We start from the raw sequence: 22,218 nt of genomic DNA, 5'->3' as shown, positions 1-22,218 counted from the left end.
AAGAACCGGCCAATTAATTTTCTAGTATAAAAATGTATCCTTGTTTGTTCATGATCTACAAATTTATGATGAATATCACTTTACAGCTTCTAATATAAATTTAGTGTCAAAATTTTAATATTTTCCAATAAGAATTATGGTATAAGATGAGCAATTCTAAAATAATGTATTCGGATCTATGCAGATATAAAGCAGAAGAATCTTCAGAATATTGCAAAGGGAAAACGACAGTGTGATTTTGGTGAGGTGGATTTTAGATGAATGAGGACTATTGCTTTTTATTGAGAAAACAAAATTCACTTAGAATAACTTCTATCCTTTTAGTTGTGGACTAGTATTCATTTCACAATTTGTCAACTACATTTTGATGAAATCCACTTGAATATATATGCATATTCAATTCTATCCAATTCCTTTTTATTAAGACAGACGGGCTTGACCCGTGGTCTTAAGAATCAATAAAATAGTTCAGTCTTATATTTCAGTTATACTTTAGATAGGGTCGGCGTGATAAGACTTATAACAAGCTAATAGCTACAAAATTTGTGACGATGTATAACAATAGCGTGAATTGGCTAGGTGGAGTTTAGATTGATGAGGACTAGCGCTTTTTATTGTGGAAATAATATAGCCACTTAGGGCCTTCAGTTAATTTCAGTTCAGCTCAGCTCCAATCAGTTCAGTACAGCTCAGCTCAGTTCAGTTCAGCTCAGCTTAGTTTCTAATTTCTTTCTCTCATAAAATATTCATTTCAGCTCAGTTCAGTTCAGCTCCAATCATTTCAGTTCATTTAGTTCAGCTCAATTCAGTAAATGTGAACAGTCCCTTAGAATAAAAATTGATCTCATAGTTATGGATAAGTAGTTACTCAACACTTTGTCAAATACGTGTATATTCTGATGAACTCCTACTTGGATATGTATATTCATAATTCAATTCATTTTAATTATCAAGACACATAGGCTAAACCCTTTCAAACGAATGCATAATTAATTTCGGGGATCAACAAAACAGTTTAATCTCATATTTTAACAGTACTCCGTACATTGGATAGGTGCATTATAACAATTGGTGATGCAAAATTATTGAGTAACATGGTTGCGATGATATATTTCCGTGTGAGTAAAAATTGTCATTTAAATCATTGGAGATGGGCAAAGTTAGGGTTTCAGAAACCACTAAAGTGGGGAAAACTGTCTAAATATAACTCCCACTTAGTATTTGTGGCCTTTAGCTAGTAGTAGTGCCTACTAGTTACTATCTTTGAATCCTTTTTTAGGCATGATTTTATATCCAATAGTTGAATGACAGGTGCCAAATGATTGGACAAACGTTTGAAGAAATCAAATTCATCAAGAACACCTCTCTAATTCAATTCCCTCAATTATGGTAATCCAATCTTAATCTTCTAGTGTTATGTTATGTTTTTGTGTACGAGAAACATGTGGTCTCTCTTGGGAGGAGGAGATTTGGAGATCGATAATAATTACATTCGTAATTAGCTCATTAATAACATTTGTTTTTTAGATATGCGGTGGTGGTTGATAATAATTCAAGAGACTGTGTGAAGGACATAAGTTTAAAGAGCAAAGCTAGTAGGATTTATAACAAGGTCGCTATCATTGTCTCTTCTATTTTTGAGAAAATTATCTTCGATTATTTTCTTTTCAAAAGTTCACTACACCTATTATATATAGCTTTTACTATTAATATTGTGTGACATCCTTAATTTTGATGTTTAAGATACACTAATATAGAAATTTGATATTAATCTATCTGCTTGGTAAGTATTGAAGACTTTGATGTACACTCTATTATTGCCTTAAGTCTTATGGATTACTCATATGCATCTTTTTAAGTCATGAAATCTTTGTGACTTCTAACCATACTCTATATTTGTCTAAAATTATTAATGAACAAGTAACTTTATAATTAATTAGTCAAGCCTCAATAAATTAAATACTCGGAGTTGGGTTATTAAAAATGAACATACTAGTATCATTTTTTTTTTGACAAATCTCAAATAACAAATATCATAGTGATTTTAAATCTTGAATATGTGTCTCCAAATTTTAATCAATTACGGAGCAAAAACACAAAAATAATGCGATTTATTATTATTAAAATCCTACAAAATGTTACGGAGTATTCTGTATTATTATATTAATTGGAAAAGGTAACCATTAGAAGAATGTTGCTTAATTCTTTTTTATTTAATCTAGATATAGCTTGATTGGAAAGTATGTTAAAAGGTAACCATTAGACTTAGCTTGATTGGAAAGTATGTTAAATACTGCCTCTAATCTGTATGCTTAGTAATCTTGTCCTTTACAATTTTATATATTAATAGAGTGTACCATTGTTAATTATAATATATCCAATTCGCAAAAAACATGACAAATTTTATGGCTACTAGATTTATAGGATAAGAAGATATTTTGTTTTCTTGATTTGGTTACACACGGGCTAAATATGTTGTTAATTTTGGAGGGGCACATAGTTTTTAGGAAAAATTGAAAACAATAATCCCACCTTTCGCCCATCTGCTCAAAATAATCCCACCTTTTTGAATTCCAGAAATAATCCCACCACCCCATCTTCCCAAAATGAACCTTTTACCGGATTATGAAATTAGTAACCTGTTTTAGAAGGTGACTTGACACTTGTCACCTTTTAATTGGTCGTCCTAATTTTAAATAATTAAAAAAAAACAAAACAATTAAAAATAAAAAAAATTCTCCCAAACCCACGACCACCCCATCATCACCACCATCACAACCCCTGCCGCCACCCCTTTATCACCACCATCACCTCCATCACAACCCCTGCTGCCGTCCCTTACCACCATCACAACCCGAAACCCCGACCCGAAATCCCCACTTGAACTGGAAGAAATAGAAGTCGGCCGGCGTGTGGATCTACAGCAAAACAACCTCCTCCCCACCCAACCCACGAAAACCACCTCCACCCCCGATTTAGGCAGCAAATTCCGGCGCTAATTTTTTTCAAATTGGAGGCGTTGATTTGTGGGATTATTTCATGATTGTTGGCGTCGAACTCGAATCGGAGTTTCTGGGCCCGACGACGAATTACTTCACACACCAAGAGGAGCGAATCGGGGAAGGGGAAGTGGAAGGGGAAGGAATCGGGGAAGTGGAAGGGAGAAGGGGAGGGAATCGGAGAAGGGGAAGTGGAAGGGGAACGGAGAAGGGGAGGGAATCGGAGGAGGGGGCTGGTCCGGCTGTTCTACCGGCTGGGGATTGTGATGGTGGTGATGGTGGCGATGAATTGAAGGGGGTGGTCATGGGGGCAGTGACAATGGTGGGGTGGGCTGGGTTAGGGTGTTTGGGATATTTTCTTTTTTTTTTCTTTTTCCTTTGTTTAATTTATTAAAAAAAAAACAAAAACAAAAAATTTACCTGTTTAAACGGTTGTAAGTAAAAAGGTTCATTTTGAGCAGATGGGGTGTTAAGGTGGGATTATTTCTGGAATTCGAAAAGATGGGATTATTTTGAGCAGATTGGCGAAAGGTGGGATTATTCTTTTCAATTTTTCCTAGTTTTTAAGAATTGTGGTTTTAGAAAGTACTACTTCGTATGATATTTTAATATAGGTAGCCTTTATTAAACCTTAAATTTACATAAAGTATTTTTAAAATTTATTTTATCTTAATTCATCTAAATGTGTATTTTGAAATAAGTGCAAATAAGGTGATAACATTAATTATTTCTATTTCGAAATATGCTTTAGCTATGTTCTAAAAGGTTGCATGAAATTCCTAATAGATTAAAGATTCATCACACATAAGAATTTGAGGGGTGAGGCGATATAGATAAATGCATTTCTAGATACACACAAGTATATAAAAGTCGAGTAAAATTCGAGGATAGTTGTTACAGTAGTGAGATCTGCAAATGGTGATATATGGTGGATTATTAAGCACAATTAAGCAGAACAGTAGTTGATTTTAAATTGTGAATTAGATTATTAAGAACTTAGGGCATGTTCAAATTTACTGAACTGAGCTGAACTGAACTGCACTGATTGGAGCTAAATTGAACTGAACTAAACTGAACTAAGCTGAAATGAATATTTTATGAGAGAGGGAAATTAAGAGCTGAACTGAACTGAACTGAACTGAACTGAAATTAAGTAAATGTGAACAGGCCCTTAATGTCAGAATCAAACTGGACTCAATAGGTAGGTAAATAGGCTCCAAACCTTCCAAATTTTTTGGTTAACTGCCCACTTTATTATTGCAAGCTGAATAAAATTAACCTGTCATTTTGATGGCTAAAATCACTGCATAATTACTTGTAACATCTGTAACAACTTCAAACTAACCTACAACTTATTTCTTTCTGCATATCAATAAGGACATACAGCTTCATTTTCATTTTTCAAGGGGGTGGGGTTCCAGATCGAGAAGGTAACATACAATTACTAACATGAATATGTTTCGTGTTATGTCTCATCTTGCGTCCCAACTCTTCCTAAATATTACGAGTACTTACAAGTTACAATCTACTTCATCACACGTAGTGTGACTGGTAATAATTGCGGATATTATGATACACTCAGATATAATGGGACGCAGGATAGGGTAAAGGATTCCTTAATCGCAAAAACGAAAAGAGCAGCATCTAAGAAGAATTTGCAGGGATGTAAGAGATCCAACGCAATATCCAACAAATTATATGTGGTGCATTTCTCCCTCAGATAGCCATAAAATGACCTTAAAACACATGCGCAGCAGAAATGTTACAGTGAAAACCATCTGTGGTCTACAATTTATTCCAACTACACGCTTAAGGCAAGCAGACAAAATCAGAGAAAAATGAAAACAAACTCATAATTAATCATATCCAGTCACCTTCTTCATAAGCTTAACCAAGCCATAAAAATTGACCCGTGAGATCATTCACAAGATTCCCTTCTTCACATTGTTCTTATTCAAATTATTAATCATGTCGACTTCTGTTTTCGGGGTTTTTTTTTTTGGCGACACCTTATCTCTGTGTCTCGGCTTGATTAGAATAAGTTGGATAACACAACGTCGTGTACATTTAATAACGTTCACATTGTGAGAGAGTGAGGGATAGCTCAAGTGGTTAGAGTTTCCCTCCTGATTCCAGGAGATCCTGGGATCGATTCTCACCCCGCCCTTGTGGCTCTCTAAACATCAAAAAAAAAATAACATTCACATTGCCAACATCAGTTAGGTTCAAACCTTACATGGATCGCAAGCCAAGTGAAGTAATGTATACCGCTGAAAATGGGAGCAATGCGGTCCAAACCTGGCCACGAGAGAGCATGAACCAAAGCATGGCTAACAGAATAAAACGAACATGTTAGGAGTGTTAACTGAAACAGACTTCCAACTATTCTCAGCACCCCCATACATCATAGGTCTAACTGGTCCAGACAGAGTTCAACCGGTCACAACCCGGTCCACTCAATCGGTCCCAATGTGGTCCACAATCCGATATGTAAAGTAAACGCTCTTACACTACAATTCAGTTGTTTAGCATAATTAACGATCCTAATATTCTTAAGTAACTGTAGGTTCACAAGACAACAGAAGAATGGTGCTGAAATTTTTGACAAAGGTTTAATCTGTCACACTAGAAGAACATCTAGTCTAGAATGACGTAGCCACTTACGTAAAGATTGAAATAAAAGCCAAATACAGATACTGATGTGTTTGGTGAACGTTAAAGATTTAAACTTTAATAAAAAGGAAGGAGATTGTATTGTCAGTGGTCCATGACTCAATTATATGATTCAGGATTACCACCAATTCACAATTGATAACTCTCTTCTAACCTGGTCTGTCCGGAGCATGATCTTATGTCTTCTCATTGGTCTTCTCTTATCTAATCAACCTGCATTCACACTTCGAAAAAAAAACAATCATTAAAATAGGAGCAAGAAAGAATGATAAAACAAGTATAATGGTATGTCAATCTGATTTTAACTCGTATTTGTATCAGGTACTCAGCACTGTGACACCAATACAGGGAATTGGTATACTAAATACCAAGAATTTGCAAATTTTTCATAAAATAACCGAGTTTGACACCTAGAGATATTCTCGTGCCTAATGTTAGTCCAATCTTAGCAATAGAGGTTAGGTTGCACCTTAATAGGTAGCGTCTAATGTAAATATGTAATGTACTGCAATCTGACAAGCAACCATGCTGGTTTTCCAGCTTTCCTTCAAGTATTTAGAACATTCCTTGTATACTCAATTACTCATCTGAGCCATCTCAATTACTCATGGGAGCAAGCTGTTGCCACAAGCCAAGCCCGGCCGTCTAGCCCAATCTGACAAAGGCCTGGATCCTGCTAGCAAGTGGGTCATGGATCAAGTTTTCAAGGATCAGCCTGGCAGAAACCAACCACATTTACAGCCCAATCAGATTAATCCCTGCTTTTTTGAGCAAAGCATTAGGCCAATGTGTTAAGGCCCAGGATCAGACTGTGAATCAGCCCACCCTTTTTTCCTAGCCACTTCCATGGCCTGCCTTGTCAACTGATCCTGACTACTTGGATTATCCCAAGAGGCATTATTAACCTAATTTTCACTTATAAGAATTCATCGGAACTTAAATAAACTAATCTAACCTTACTTGATTTCACCTGAGCTTATTAGACTGTATTTTAATTGTACATTAAACTTGGATAACACTTATTCTTAACTTATTTATTAACTTAATTTTCTTGGAATAAGTAGAAATAAGGTTGACAAAACAGGGCCATTATATAACAGTTTCTAAACTTGAAACCCTGTCTCATAACATAACAGGTAGTAACAAACAGGCGACAATAGCTGATAGATGCATATAACAGCAACGGCCACTATATAATCCACTGCCACTGTATCTTTGTCAAACTTCTTATTTTTAACTGATAAAATAGACACTACTGAAAGTAATTATAGTGCTACAATTCCTTTATCTAAGGACCATGATAAGTCAGTGCTGTATAAACATTATCACAACCATGGGTATGACAGTAATCTTGTTCTAACTTTAAATAAAAAGCAAAGACATTCCTGACGTATCCAAGTTTCCATATCAAGGCAGAATGAATTACAATTCTGAGACTAGCAAATTAGCATATACTTCTATATACTCATTTTTTTCAGCTGTTAAAATAATCGTTTTTTCTTAATAAAAAAGCACCGAGGAGAATGTAAATTATTTATTTCTATTAATTGGTCTCATAGGAAGTGCAGACTGCAAACAAGTCATCTGCAAACCATCTTGCTTCTATATGGGAATGAACCTATACATGAACCTCTTTCAAAACCTTACCAGGACAGATATCAATACATGAGTACTGAATCCGAAATAAATTTCTATATGGGAATGATGTTGCTCTTATATACTAGCAAATTCTGATACCTGGATGTATGAGACTAAATTCTTAATAAAAAAAATGGTATTAGTAAGAGGACTAAGTGTACATAAATCACTATGATGGGTAGGTAGAGAGGGAAGAAAATAGAATATGGAACTGTAAAGCGTCAAAGACTAGCCATTAATCATATCTATATATGGGCCTCCTGGACAGTTTAAAGTACATCATGCTAGATTGCCAAAACATGGTAACCGAGTGCAATGCAATTCACATGTCTATAAAAGACTAAAAGAAGCAAAGACTCATGAGAACCTTCCTCTCCATCAACAGAAAGGATTGTGATACAGCAATGCTGCTAAGAGAAGCATATTAAAAAAAACTGTCACAAAATTTCCAGTTTGGTGATAAGTATTGAGCCTTAAGAAAGAGAGTAGGCTGGAGGTAAAACAAGAAGAAGATTAGAGAATATTTGGTACGTGATTAAACTCAGACTACTTTAGAATGAGTTTGGAAAGGTGTAATTGTCTGTTACTCTATTGTCACTGCACATTCAGATGGTCAGAACATGACAGCTTTAACTGTATGCAGCACGCTACATAAGAAGATTTCCAGAAAAAAATGATGTCATAACGACATAACATCATTGTAACTTCCACAGAAATTTTTGTAGGATAAACTTGGACATTCAGTTAAAAAGGTTGCAAAGCTAAATTTGAATATCTATCAGACGAATAACATATACCTCACCTTTGGTTAAGTGTAGCTGAAATAGGTTGACGCAGGTCCAATAATCTCCAGTAAGTTGGCTCCAACACTGTTTGTAATAATCTGAAAGTCTCAAGCCAAAACAAAATAAAATCAAGTTTATCACATAATCCCCTTACTAGCCACTAAATGGATTTCCAGGCAAAACATAAAATGATTCGCCTCTTAGGACCATTAAAAAGTGAGACTATTGAGTATGAAGAGTAGAGAATGGTAAGAATATTCTCAGTATCTCTGGAAAACTGGTAGCGTAATATGATTATCCAGCAGGAAGCACCCGAACACAATTATGCAACAAAAAATCCTTTCAAGAACTTTGATGTAAGCCTTGTGAGACATTGCCTTTGTCACTTCATAAACTTTGCATCTTGAAAAAATGAATTTAGGCAATTAAAAAGACCCTATCCCACACCATGAGCATCTCATTGATTTTATGAACTCGTGTAGCATGGATCCAGAAAAATGTCTACCAAGCTCCTTATAAGGAAAACTTTACAACAAATTGCACTAAGACAAGAGTTGATAAATAGCAAAGTTCACAAATAAGGAGCTTCTCCAGATGATATTATTAACATGATATTCCCTTGCCAAGCAAAGTTTCAGCTAGTTATGAGCTAAAGCACGAGTTCAGATTCTGAGGGTCATCTTTTCAAACTAAAACACCAATTGGTTTATCAACAATCTCAAGAAAATATTTTTTAGATTAAAATTTTTTAAAAATAAATGTATTCAGGCATGGAGTTTCAGCACTAACAGTAAGAGTAGTGATTTAAATAGGCCAAGTGCAATGTAGTTTCTCAGAAAAGCTCCCACTACACCAAAAAAATATATGTATATAAAAAAAAAGATCTCCCAATACAAAGGGCAATCTGTAAAACCGAGAAGCAGGCCCGATCTCAGGTTCAAAAATATTCATGCAAGTCCTGCCATATGCAGGAAATGATGAACTCGATAATTTTCTCGTAGATACTTAACAACTCAGCAAACACAACATAACATTACCAGAACCAGAGGTCAAAGTCATTAAACAAATCTTCAGTTCGCATTAGCAACAAACAAATTTCAAATAGAATTTCATTTTCTATGGAAGTTATCCTTTGTGTCATAACAGAAGTCAAAAAACATGTTATAAAAAAACCAAAGCTTATTGATAAATCCGGAAACTTTCAACAAGACTGTACGTTTTTATGTTTTACTAAAACGGCAAAAGTGAAAGCTTGACATGTGATCAAATATGTTTCTCATGCATAATGAACAGGTACAGATAACCAAAATTTCCATGATATGTGATCCAGAAAAAGAAAAAAACACCTAGTGGTGTGTTCTTCAAACTCAATAAAATGCACAATATGCTTTCCATTATTCCATATGATTCCTTTTTTTCACTTCTTTCTAACTTTTTTTTCCTTTTTTTCTTTCTTTTTTTTTGGGGGGGGGGGACAGATCCTTTTTTCTTTCATTCATTCTTTTCCGTTTTTTTTTTTTTTTTTTTTTTTTTTTGCCCCTTCAACGTTGTTGCCAAAATAAGCACTTGGTTCTGCACTCTAAATGGATCGTCGTTATCATATATTAATATTAGGAAATAAGAATCCAATGATCCTCTAATATTTCAACAACAATATAAAGAAAATTCAGTCAATTGAAATGTTAAGAGAAACAAAATTGAAGAGAACATAGAGAAATAATACCACAGGTAAAAAGGGTACCTATATAAGTAAGCTACAAAAGAGAAAAATCTAGCTGTGTTACCAGAGAAAAATCACAACTTCTTTGCTTCATATAATAAGAGGCTGCCAGCTGTCTAACTGAAGTCCCGCAATCTTCTTTTCAAAATATCCATAGATTTCTTCCGGGCACTAGTTTTTGCATTTCGATTTGAAAGACTTCCAAACAGACTATCTGCAGAATCCTTGAACTTGTCACAGATAACTGCAATCTTCTTAATTTCCAAAGTATGGTAATTCTTCTGCCTGATGACAGGGTTCATGAAGTTTTCTGCTGTATTACTCCTGAGAAGGTTGATTAATTGGCGAGCTTCTATCAGGTAATATCTAAAATTACCATCCTTATAATCTTCACTCAAACCAGTGCTCTCAAACCGCTGATCAGCAAAGTTTTCTAAAATCTCAAGATCACTGTTAATGGCCTCGACTGCATTAGCATTGAATCTTTTGACACTATCACTAAGAAATGCGCCTGTAATAGTATTGGATATATGCTCAAGAGCGCCACTGCCAACCTTGTATAAAGCATCCATTGGTAGAATTTGCTGGGCAGTTGACAGAAGAGTGTCAAGATAAATAATCACCTCATTCATGTATTCATGTCCATTTTCAGGTACATCATCTGGTATCCAATTGATATTTTCAGGGAGTGACATAAACTCATCCAGCTGAGTGTTAACCAGACTCAGCAGAGCAATATACGCTGCATCCCTTGATGTTTTAAGGACCACCTTAGCTGTTAAAGTAGCTTGAGGATGGTCTATTGACCGTGTGGGGACTCCACAAAGATTTGATGCAGTTTTCACGAAAAAATCACAAGCTTTTTCGAGAAAAGCCACATTTGCAGCAATCTGCATGGCTTTTGATACACCAATGGAGGTGTCACTAATTTTATCAAGTATGACTTCATTAAGCACATCGATCAATAGCGCATCCAGGCACTTCTTCACACCATCAAAAAGATTTACATCCCCACCAGAAGATAAGTAATCTACAAAGTCCTTTATAAATGATCTGACAACACGGCAAGCTTCCGGTACCATGGAGGAGAATGGTGCAACATAAGGAAAGGCAGGCATGATGTCTGATGTCTGCAGTTGAAAAGAGAGTACATTTGCCTGGTAGTCAGATTCTTTTTTCAACAACATTTGACCAAAGCTATCATTAGCAACTATTTCAGAAATCTGCCTGCGGCACTCTTCCATAAGAAGCTTGCTATACTTATCTTTAGTGCCATTAATTGTCTCAAGAAGAGAAGTTACTTCATACCCATGATGTCTCAATGTTGTTCCAAAAAGGGTCATATAATCTTTGATAAGAAGGAAATGTGCTGTATTATTCATCCTGGAAAACTGGGCCCCAACCACAGAAGTGATCTTAGAAACAGCAGTTTCCCACATTGTCTCAACCTGACTTTCTTCCAATAAACCTCCTGCAGTCCTGAGAACACGATCTTCCACTATAAAATAGCCAGCCACCTGGCCCAAAAAGGTTTGATGAGATTCAAGAAATGGCTGCGATGAGAATATCTGCAAGTCTGAATTGAGTTGCGCCAGCCGGTTATTATAGTAGTATTCCCGAAACCGTTCCCCAATCGCTAGGCATTTGTGGATGTGATATGCCCTGTAAATAGGAGTAAGATCAATTTTCAAACTCAGATCCTCGTCTACCTCTTCAACATCTAAGCTGTATGCAACCTCTGGTAGCTGTGAACGATTGTTTTCTTCAATTTCTCTCTGACGAGCCTTTGTTTCTTCATCCTTCTGACGCACTGATGAAGTATGTGCTATTGCTGTCTGTCCAATATCCTTGGCCAGGGTCCTGATATGAACTAGCCATTCATTAACTTCACTGCACACTTTTTTCTCAATATGCGACTTTATGGCTGGAATTTTATGTTCCACTACCACTCTCAGCTTTCTGACAGGAATATTCTTCAAGTAATCCTTCTCAATCAACTCAATAGTCTTCAACGCAGGATAAAATTTCCCCTCAGACACATGGACATTACACTTTGAACAAAGCTCCAGCAATTGAAAGCACATTTTGGACATCTTAATAGCTTCACTTATATTCTTCTTTATCGAATACGATTCTAGAAGCTCATCTAGCTTAGACAACAGAGAAGTCCCAACCTCTTGCAATTTAAAATTATCAGTTTGGAGTTCAGATTTCAGCTCCTCTGCATCAACGAGCACACCACGAAGCTCATCAACCGCAATAATGAATTCTTCATAGTGAAGCCTGCATAACTCCTCGATCTCTGCTTCCTTCTTCTTTGACACGTGCCTTAGCTGCTGAAGAAGTGGTTCGGGACGGCCTGTTTCAAAGGCATGCCGAACAAGAGGACTCAAATCCTCCCCATTCCCTATCAATGTAGCAAGGACCAAGTCCTCACCAGTCCCAGTGTCACCATTTTCAACTACAGTTCTCTTTTTCGTTTTTGCATTCATGGTTTTACAGCATGGAACCTATTCATCATTAAAACAAGGGTATCATTAGATATGTAGGGGTTCCTAATCAATTAATTCTATATTTCGAAACATTTCAAAGTTTACCCCAAATAACATTAAGAATAATCCATTGATAGTATTAGTAAAATGAGGTAGTACTGTATTCTTTTCTTCGCAAGAGAGTCAAAATAACATGAAGTAGACAACACCCTATACATAAATGATATCTCAAGAAAAGACATTCTTCAATTCAATTAATTTTTGTTCATAGAAAAATCCCAGAAGCATCCTATCAATTTGAGAAGCAAAATGACACGTCCAAACTTTAAAGAATCAGAATTACAATAATGTACATAAATCAGTCATGCTTGGAGGATGCCAAGTAGCTTAGTTCGTTAAAGACTTGGGGTCGTACACTCGTACCCAACAACCCAAGACCCGGGATCAAATCCCGTCTACATTCAGCACATTGTAGCTCCTTACACACCAATAAAACCAATTCATTCAAGCTTGCAAGATCAAATTATACAGTTTTTCCTCTAATTATTCTTATTTTTAAAATAATGCACGTTCTAAACAATCAAGAAATTCTGGGAAAATTAAATGGTGGTCAGATTAAACCAAATTAAATATAATATTACTCCTTAATTGCTCAGAATGTACAATTATATATTAAGATAATTAATTCGTATAAAATCGAAGTAATCTAACACAATATCTACTTCTTTCTTCTTCCTCTTAAATTTCCCAAATGTGCTCTACATTTACATTGATCAAATGAAAATTTCCCTTCAATTTTGAACCCTTAATTTTCAGGTTGAAACAACCTAAAATCAGCGATATAATTCAAATTAAAACAACCCCAGAAAACCTTCAATGAATCAAATGAGAATATAAAAATAAAACAAAATTGAAGGAAAAAAAAAAACAAGAAAAGAAAAGAAAAATACCTCAACGGCAAGATCACGGCCGTGCTGCAAAGGCTAAACGGCGCACGGCGGAAGACGGTGGCGGAAAGGCTGAGCAGAAGGCGGAGAGAGATAGGGAGAGTTGAGCAGTGGAAGTGCAAAAAGTTGTTTTTGTGCGAATTTGCTAAAAGTAGTGAATTTTTATCATTTTCCCTTCCATTATTTTCCCCCTTTTTTGGGATTAAAGTTTATTATTATTTTCAAATTAAAGATTACTTTTTTTTTTTTGAAAGATCAAATTAAAGATTACTTGTAAAATTAAATTTAGTATAGTAATCTATGACTTTTTTGTTGTAATTATATTATTAATTATGTAGAATATACAAAGTATGAGTAATATTTTAATTTCGCTTAAATACAAGGAAAAATTGTCCGTAATAATCCGATCTTTTGGTCGTCCGCTTAAAAGAATCCCACCTATGGATTATTTTTAAATAATACCACCTTTATACCCACTCCGCTATAAATGGTCCCAACCGGTCATGTAACCTGTTATATCAAGTTACTTGACACGTGGCGGCCTGTGATTGGTCTAAAAAATAAAAATAAAATAAAATAAATTTATAACAAAAAATTAATATTTTTTATAGAAAAAATTCAAAAAAAAAACCCCCACCCCAGCACCGCCCGAGTCCCCACCTCTGCGGCTCTGGTCACCAGAACCCACCCCAGCGCCGGCATCGGGGTCCAACCACAACCCACTCCAGTGCGGCTCCAACCCCCGACTCCAGCCCCAACCCAAACCCAACCCCAGCACGACTCCAATCCCACCGCAGCGCCGACGACCTCCTTCCCCCTCCCCCGAACCACCAACCCACTCCAGCTCGACTCCAACCCCAGCACCGACTCCAAACCCAACACCTTGCAAACTCTCTAAAACCCTCGATCTCAGCCCCTTTGCCCTTCTCCGTCCCTTTTCCGGCTACCTCCCTTCCCCACGCCCCAATTTCGACCATCATCCCCTTCCCACGCCTCGATTTATGGTTGTGGTGGATTAGTGGCGATGGAAAGGGGTAGGGAGGGTCGGAGAACGGCGCGCGGGGGTCTTCGGTGTTGCTGGCTTCTCCGGGCCTCGTCTGGTAGGGGCGGCGAGGTGGGGTGTGGTGGCTAGGATCGCTGTGAGGCAATGTGGTGGCTGGTTTAATTTTTTTTTTAATTTTTTATATTTTAAATTGTTAATTAAATGTTAATTATTAATCAATTCTTAAAATCAAAGTTAAAATTAAAACTTATTTTTTGACCAATCACGTTGTGACACGTGTAAATAAAACTTAAAAAAAAAAAAATTACCTCCTCAACCGGTTACAGGTCACTTGGGACCATTGAGAGCGAATTAACTATAAAGGTCGGATTATTTAAAAATAATCCAAAGGTGGGATTATTTTGGACGGACGGCCCAAAGGTGGGATTATTCTAGGCATTTTTTCCTAAATACAAAGTATAGAGCATTTTTTAACTAGGATAGCTTATAGTATAGTTTTATCTATTCTTTATTGTAAAAGTAAACTTAAGCTAAATGTTCCAAGGATAATTAGCCCCATAATTTTGTTGTTGGGGTGATTAATTACACCTTTGTCAAAAAAAAATAAAAATAAATAAAAAAAAATTCTTAGTAGCACTATAACAAAACATTTTTTTTTTTTCAACAAACCTTTTTTGCCCCTAAAAAATAAGACACGTTTTGAAAGTGGCTACGATAAAGGTTTGGAAATTTGGCTTAATCCTCTTTAGTAAAAAAAAAATATAAATAAATAAATAATCACATGAATAATCTACTCTAAATCTTATTAAGAAAAGGTAATTAAGATAAATTTGCAAAATACCTGAACTCTAGAGACAACAAATGAATTGTTTGAATTGGAATCAACTTAAATCATAAAGCGACATCCATTGAATTCTAAATACACTTATCCGTTAATATGATCATGAGATCGTGAACATGTAGACAATTGAGATTAAGTACACACATGTTAGAGAAAGATGACCCCAAATTCAAAATATGGAAAATGAAAATTCATGGGAATTTGCAATTGGGATAGTTGTTTGGTTAACAACAAGAAGTGAAAATGGATGAATGGGAAACATAGGAAGTTAATTACCTACCTTCCCCTTGGTCACTCAAAATTCCCATGAATTTCAAATTCCCTTGTAACAACCAAACAACTTAATACCATTTCCTAGGAATTGTATGAAAGAAATAAATTCCCGTGAAATACAAATTACCATGTGAATTTAATTCCTATGTTAACCAAACAAGTATCTCGCGTCACATCCTCCATTAGGCTTTTTATTTTTTGTTACTCGTTAAAACAAAATTACACTCTGTATCTCTTTAATACAACAAAACAGGGTTTAATACAACAAAACAATCTAATTGTTTAAGGATAATAGTCATTCATATGTAAAACCCCTAAAGTAAATATACTTCACCTCATCTTTCACATGAGTCACATGAAGATTTTACCTTTAAACAACAACCCTATTGTTGCTAATCTTAAGTCATTGTGGTGATTTTTCTTCTTTCTCGATGTTTTATGCCTAGAATTATTGTAATTAAAACCTACTCCGTATAATCTATCATATAATTAAACAAGAAATAGGTTGATGAATTATTTGAATACTCATTCGATTTTTATTAGATGCATCACTTTCTATTCTAAAATGAAAGTTTTACTTTAGATGCATTACTAGGTTAAATCCCGTGCAATGCACGGTTGTTAAATATTTTTGATAATTTTATTATAAAATTTTTAATATAATGACTTGAGTATTAAAAAATATAGAGTATATCAAAAATAAAACCATGCAAGAGAAAATATTTAAAATATTTTATATAAAACAAATTATGTCGTAATTTAGATGTAATTTATTTTTTCCTTAATCAACTCAACAATGATGTCTTGAGAAAGTACTTTTGGCGGAAAATTTTTTAATAATATATTGACACAAGTGTGTCTATAGATTCGCTTTTAGTAGTATGTAATTGATTGATGATTGATACTTTTTGTTAACAAATTTTCTCCATTTTTCTCCGATCACATGGATCCTTTTTCTCTTTTTGCTTTTATCTCTCTTTTTTTAATGGCTTACAAATCCACAATTATGTAAATGATGCATCTAAAAAGACAGAGGTATTAATTTATAATGATAAATCAACCAATATTGATCAGGCTTGTATTAGATTTAACTATTTAAGTTAGTCAATTTTTTTATTTTATTTTTTGCAATAGAGTCAAATTTTATTGAAGCAAGTCAATATTAGGCTAGTCGGTTCTACGAGATGCCACATCTTATAACAAAACTTTCCTTTCTAAAACAATCTCTGAGCCAACCAAATCCCAACTGAAATTCAGACCTCATCCATACATACATAACCTTCATTTTCTCTCTCCTCATCATTCTCTATCTCAAACATGGCTACTTCTTCACTACCCAAACTACCCCTCACTTCATCTTCATCTTCTTCAATCTCCATTAAACCCCCCACAAACCCATCAATGTTACAGTTACACACCCAAAAACAAGAACAAGAACAAGGAAAATCACTAATAAGAAGAGATTTGGTGTTAAAAGGTGTCTCTTTTTCTCTCCTTCCTTTTGTACTAAAATCCCCTCCTCCTTCACAAGCTAGAGAGGTTGATGTAGGATCATTTTTGCCGCCTTCGCCGTCTGACCCTTCTTTTGTTCTCTTCAAAGCCACTTCTAAGGACACCCCTGCCCTTCGTGCAGGTCAGTCTGTTGTAATCTCTACTTTTTTATTTAAGCTATTTCATTTGAAGTTTGAATACTTTGTTTTCAGAATGTGTTATTTTGCTTATGTGGCGCTCTTAATGCTTTCGAGTATTTAATTTTGTTTAGCATTGGTACATTGCTAGAAAAAGAAAGGATGTAATGTAATTGTAGCATTGAAAGCAAGGTTATAGTGATGGTTTTGCAGGGAACGTAGCGCCTTACCAATTTGTATTGCCACCAACATGGAAGCAGTTGCGAATAGCCAACATACTGTCTGGGAATTACTGTCAACCAAAGTGTGCAGAACCATGGATTGAGGTTAAGTTTGAAGATGAGAAACAAGGGAAGATACAAGTTGTAGCTTCCCCTCTCATTCGCTTAACCAACAAACCTAATGCAACAATCGAAGAGATTGGCAGCCCTGATAAGCTAATCGCTTCCCTTGGACCTTTTGTTACCGGGAATACCTTAGACCCAGATGAGCTGATTGATACCTCTGTTGAGAAAGTTGGTGATCAGACGGTATGATCTCTTGTACTCATCTTAATCGTTTGCTAATTACAGTTATCGATGTTGGTAGAATAACTAGGCCCTTGGTGTTTCTGGTGCTTGCAGTACTACAAATATGAATTGGAGACGCCATATGCTCTGACGGGAACACACAATCTTGCCAAAGCAACAGCAAAGGGGAACACAGTCGTATTATTCGTTGCCAGTGCAAATGATAAACAGTGGCAGACCTCTCAGAAAACTCTGCAAACTATAGTAGACTCTTTTCAAGTATAGTTTTATGCAGAATCATGTAATGCTTCTTTCACTACAGATTATAGTGTTTAAACTGTAATACAATAATATAACAGATCAGATTCATGTTGTGCAGTGAAGAAATATTTGTGCTCGTTTGCAAAAATAACCAATGCATTTGTGCCTATAAAGATGAAAGCTGGCTAAAATGTAGATGTAACTAGTTTTTGATCAAAATATTAAACTAGAAACACGAATATATAATACAAGTATAAATATTATTAGTAACATAGTGAAAAGAGGCAAATGTGTGAATACAGATTAAAAGGTAAATATTGCATGTAAGTATATAGATTACATAAGTTACAAGCAGTCAGCGTTCCTGAACGCATCCTCAAGGTAGGCGATTGATGCCTGTCAGCACACCAAGATCTCAACATGAAGATAAGAACCTAGTTTACAAAGGTTTCTTAGCAATGGAAAGACCAACTGATTAAAGGTGTCACTAGAAGATTTAAAAGCTCTACATAACTATTGATCCTGTACAAAACTGTGGTGGAGATGAATACTTTATATCCATCACTCATCTTTTTCTATCCCGCACTTCAGGTTGTCACTAAATGATTGCTTGAACCCAAAAATGGGAGCATGCATGAGTAAGTAACGTACTTGACACTGTCAATAAGAACAACAACAAAGATCCGAGACATAGTCTTTGATCTAATCACGCCTTCTCCATCACCATCACCAACTTCCCTGGGATCGACAAGAACAGAAACGACCATTGAAGAACTGGTTCTGTTGCCCTGAAGTCCATCATTTTGCTCATGTGCCACACGCTCTTCAGTAGCATTCAGTGAATGGCCATCGAGAGGAACAACAGGTTCATGGAGGATCCTTCTATTCCTGGGTTTGTTAGGGCGAGTAGAATTCTGTCGACGTTCAGAGGTAACATTAACAATGGATGTAGCAGGAACTATTGATCCTGGAGTGGGTGAGATATCAAATTGGAACACTTCAGTACACATGCCAGAACTCAGCATAGGCCCTGCACAAGAGTAAAATGTGGCTGCAGACAGTTAGCGATATATCATACCACACATACAAAACTAGTAGAGACTTGAGAAAAGTAAATGCACAGGCTACTTGACTACTAAACGATGCAATAATTTTTTTCACTAACAGCGTAATCTGCCCTGATTCTTAAAGCACACAAACCCACCACCTTTTCTGGCCTGCTAAACAGTTTAAGCATCCAATACCATTGTTTTCACAGCCTAGCACCAAGCAAAATAAAAAAGAAGCTTTGCTGCTTAGCAGTAAATTAAAATGAGGCTTTGCTTCCATCCTCGGATACCAAAGAAAAGCAAACTCAAGCGTACACCCTCCATCAGAGCTGACACAGATCACAAAATGGCCATTGCAGCAACTGGTAGAGATTGCTAACAAACCAACACTTGGAACTTTGAAAGATAATCAGCAAAGGCGATACCTTCACATTTTTCATCATGCAGCTTTCATATATATTACAGGCATGCACAGAAAATATTATAACTACATAATTAGAGGCAAAACTTTCTTCTGTGTACTTCAGGGCTCAAGATCTTGTACATCAAACCCAATGAATATGAACCCATTTCTCAAAAAAAAAAAATAATAAATAAATAAAAATAAAAAAATAAAATAAAAACAGTGGCTAGTACAAAAATTAAGTAAAGCAGAAAATTTATTGTATGATAATACACATGATAGAAGAAAGTTGTTCAGCTTTCCAGAAGTTGTGCTCATGGAATTTCAGAAAATCAGAATTACCAATCACCTAAACTAATCATTTAGCTTGGACAGCCCATAGAGAAGTCAATTTCAGACTCAAGAACAGGAAAATAAATCTAAATCACTTTCCAGATTGGCATCATAACACAGGAAAAAAGAAAAATATGAAAAAGTAGATTAACACACCAAACTAAAATAATTGCAAGTTCTAATACCAGCAAACTCCTTCAAACACATTTAACTGAGGAACAAAACAGTCAAAACAGCACAAAGTTCGATATCGTTACCTGCAAGTCCCTCACGGAACCACTGCTGCAGCTTGCCATCAGATCCAGCTGGTGTAAACCCTTCAGAAGAGCTAGAGCCGAGAGCCCTTTGCCTCCCATTTTGATTTCTGTCAAGGTGAGGGTGTCTCCAATTATTGCTTCCGGGTCCAGGAATAGGATACGGTGGATAACTACCATGGATAGCCAAGCTTGTTTCTTCACTAGGCTTACTCTCCTCGTCTGTTTTCGATGCCATAGCCTTCTCACTGGCAAGAACCGAATGAATAATCAAGTTCCCATCAATCTTAACCAGCTTATCATTCCTTGGGACATACAGAGACGCAACCAATGGCTCACTAGAATTCCCATTCGGACCAATCCCGTCTGAACTATTCGACTGCTGAAGTATCCTCCCATGACTACTAATCTTACCCTCCGAAACCCCAACATGCTTATCAACCATAAATACACTTCCCTTTTGCACACCATCAAACCCAATACCGCCATACTTAACATTAACCAACGGAACCAACCCTCCGAAGAGCAACATACAAAACAACAACCCTAACAAACTAACACTCGCAACCTTCTTAGTCTTCCCCTCACCCTTCTTACTATCCGACCTCCTACTAACCTTAGGAGCCGGCGCAGGCTGCTGAGGCTTCAATCTAGGAATCGGAACCAACGGAACATGTGATCCCTGCGGCTTAACCATATAAGGCGGACACGCCATCCACGGGTATGGCATTGGAGCCATCGGATACATCCCGTGGGGCGGTGGAGGGGCCGCACAAACCCCACCAGCACCGGCCAATTGCTGTCTCAAACTCGCATTCTCGGCCATCATATACGAAATCTTTCCATTCAAATCAGTGATGGTAGAATGCATTGATCTAACCTTGTCCTCAAGCTCCTCTACATACTGTTTCTTCCTCTGCCTAGAAAGCTGCGCACTTTCTCTATTCCTCATTAATCTAGCTTTCTTCTTATCATCCCCATCAACACTACCCAAATCAACACTCACATTTTCCGACATACCCGATTTCCTAAACTTGTTAATTTTACTACCCTCTTCAATTTGTTCATGATCATACTCTTTCTTCCTCTTTGAAACAACACTTTTACTAACATTGTTATTATTAATATTATTCTTCCCACCAAATTCCTCTACTTTAACCTTACTAGACAAATCATCAACATTATTCTCAACAAAAGAACTGGAAGAAACATCACGATCATCACTAACATTACCTGAATCACCACCACCACGAAACGTCTGCGAAACGGCGGAATTACTCTTACAGCTACCAGACTCCGGCGAAGCACAATTCAACTTCACCCCAAAATTCGACTCCTCAGAAGAAACCCCACCATGATGATTCCCCCCTTCAGGAGACGAACAATCGTAAACCCTTAAATTAGGGTTTCCAACAACAATCTCCGAATCCCCAGAATTCCGACCCTCTAAAACATCAGAAACATCCGAATCAAAAACCCCATCTCCTTGCGGGTCCAAAAGAAGATCATCAGCGAATGTAAGATCATCAAAAGTGAAATCGAAGTCAGCACCAAAGTTGAAATCATCATCGTTTTCCGGGAAGAAATCGGAGGAGAGAAGATGAGCGTGGTCGAGAGGAGGAATGGGAAGAGGGGTAGAAGGGTGGGGATCGTAAGGGAGTGGATCTTCCATTGATGGAGGTTGAAGAAGGTAGTTGGAGGAGGAGAGAGAAAGAGGAGGAAGATACTAGAAAGAAGGAAATAGAAGAGGTTTTCTGGGTTTGGGTTGAATGAATAAAAAAAGAGGGGTTTTTGGAGGATTTAGGAGAGATAAGACAAGTGGGTGGTTGTTTTTTAGGAGAGAGAATGAATTTGAGTCTATTTTTCACGCGCTTTACTTGGGTGTTGTTTTATACTACTAGTGTGGAAAAAGTCTTGTGGTTTTTATTGTGTAGGCTATTGAGATCATGTAGGATATTCATAATAAATTAATAATCACAATATGGTCCATATCAATAATATCATATAGGATTGATATTAATTTATGGTTCGTATGGTATATTTGTGGTTTTTTGTTTTTTGTTTTTCAAAATCACGTGATATATGTCCTATAATGAATAAAAAAATTAGTCAAACTTATTAAGATAATGATATTTTTGAAAACTGTCCACAAAAAAAAAGTGGAAACTCCTTTTTTGGTTTTCGGTTTTTGGTTTTTTGTTTTCAAAAAAACTGAAAATCAAAAACAAAAAACGAAGTCAAACAATTTCAACTTTAAATTTCAACTTATTTAGTGTTATGTTAAATCAGAACAGATTTTATCAAATTAAGTGAATTGAACATAGTCTGGATTTATATTTATAGGCTATAATATGGAAAGAACTATCGTCAATTATTGATAAATAAGTAATGTAAATCATAATTAGCATAA

The 22,218-nt window shown here is 36.1% G+C and overlaps 2 protein-coding genes and 1 pseudogene across 3 annotated transcripts; 1 reads left to right on the top strand and 2 right to left on the bottom strand.

Moving 5' to 3' along the window:
* Nucleotides 1-9,721: 9,721 nt before the first annotated feature.
* Nucleotides 9,722-13,517, bottom strand: LOC145631136 (exocyst complex component SEC15A pseudogene; annotated as a pseudogene). The gene is made up of 2 exons (XR_014112350.1): nt 13,258-13,517; nt 9,722-12,325 (listed from the first exon to the last, which is right to left on the bottom strand). The product of XR_014112350.1 is annotated as an exocyst complex component SEC15A pseudogene (transcript).
* Nucleotides 13,518-16,589: 3,072 nt separating this feature from the next.
* LOC145631135 (psbP domain-containing protein 6, chloroplastic-like) lies at nt 16,590-17,895 on the top strand. Its single transcript, XM_081683231.1, has 3 exons — nt 16,590-17,004; nt 17,213-17,529; nt 17,623-17,895. The coding sequence occupies exons 1-3, from the start codon at nt 16,689-16,691 to the stop codon at nt 17,791-17,793; spliced, it is 804 nt and encodes a 267-aa protein (XP_081539357.1). The 5' UTR covers nt 16,590-16,688; the 3' UTR covers nt 17,794-17,895.
* A 171-nt stretch (nt 17,896-18,066) lies between these two features.
* Nucleotides 18,067-21,569, bottom strand: LOC145632340 (bZIP transcription factor 17-like). Its single transcript, XM_081684692.1, has 2 exons — nt 19,812-21,569; nt 18,067-18,799 (listed from the first exon to the last, which is right to left on the bottom strand). Exons 1-2 carry the CDS (start codon nt 21,478-21,480, stop codon nt 18,357-18,359), a joined length of 2,112 nt encoding a protein of 703 aa, XP_081540818.1. The 5' UTR covers nt 21,481-21,569; the 3' UTR covers nt 18,067-18,356.
* Between the last annotated feature and the right edge of the window lie 649 nt (nt 21,570-22,218).

Source organism: Chenopodium album, chromosome 5, assembly GCF_948465745.1.
Source record: "Chenopodium album chromosome 5, dcCheAlbu1.1, whole genome shotgun sequence".
Taxonomy (NCBI): domain Eukaryota; kingdom Viridiplantae; phylum Streptophyta; class Magnoliopsida; order Caryophyllales; family Amaranthaceae; genus Chenopodium; species Chenopodium album.
Note: the sequence above shows the minus strand (reverse complement) of the source record. Positions and strands in the feature narration are given on the sequence as shown.

Coding starts and splice junctions, on each gene's coding strand:
- LOC145631135 (XM_081683231.1), top strand. CDS start 16,689: ATGGCTACTTCTTCACTACCCAAACTACCCCTCACTTCATCTTCATCT. Junction 17,005..17,212: donor CACCCCTGCCCTTCGTGCAG/GTCAGTCTGTTG, acceptor ATGGTTTTGCAG/GGAACGTAGCGCCTTACCAA. Junction 17,530..17,622: donor AGAAAGTTGGTGATCAGACG/GTATGATCTCTT, acceptor TGGTGCTTGCAG/TACTACAAATATGAATTGGA.
- LOC145632340 (XM_081684692.1), bottom strand. CDS start 21,480: ATGGAAGATCCACTCCCTTACGATCCCCACCCTTCTACCCCTCTTCCC. Junction 18,800..19,811: donor GTTCCGTGAGGGACTTGCAG/GTAACGATATCG, acceptor ACTCTTGTGCAG/GGCCTATGCTGAGTTCTGGC.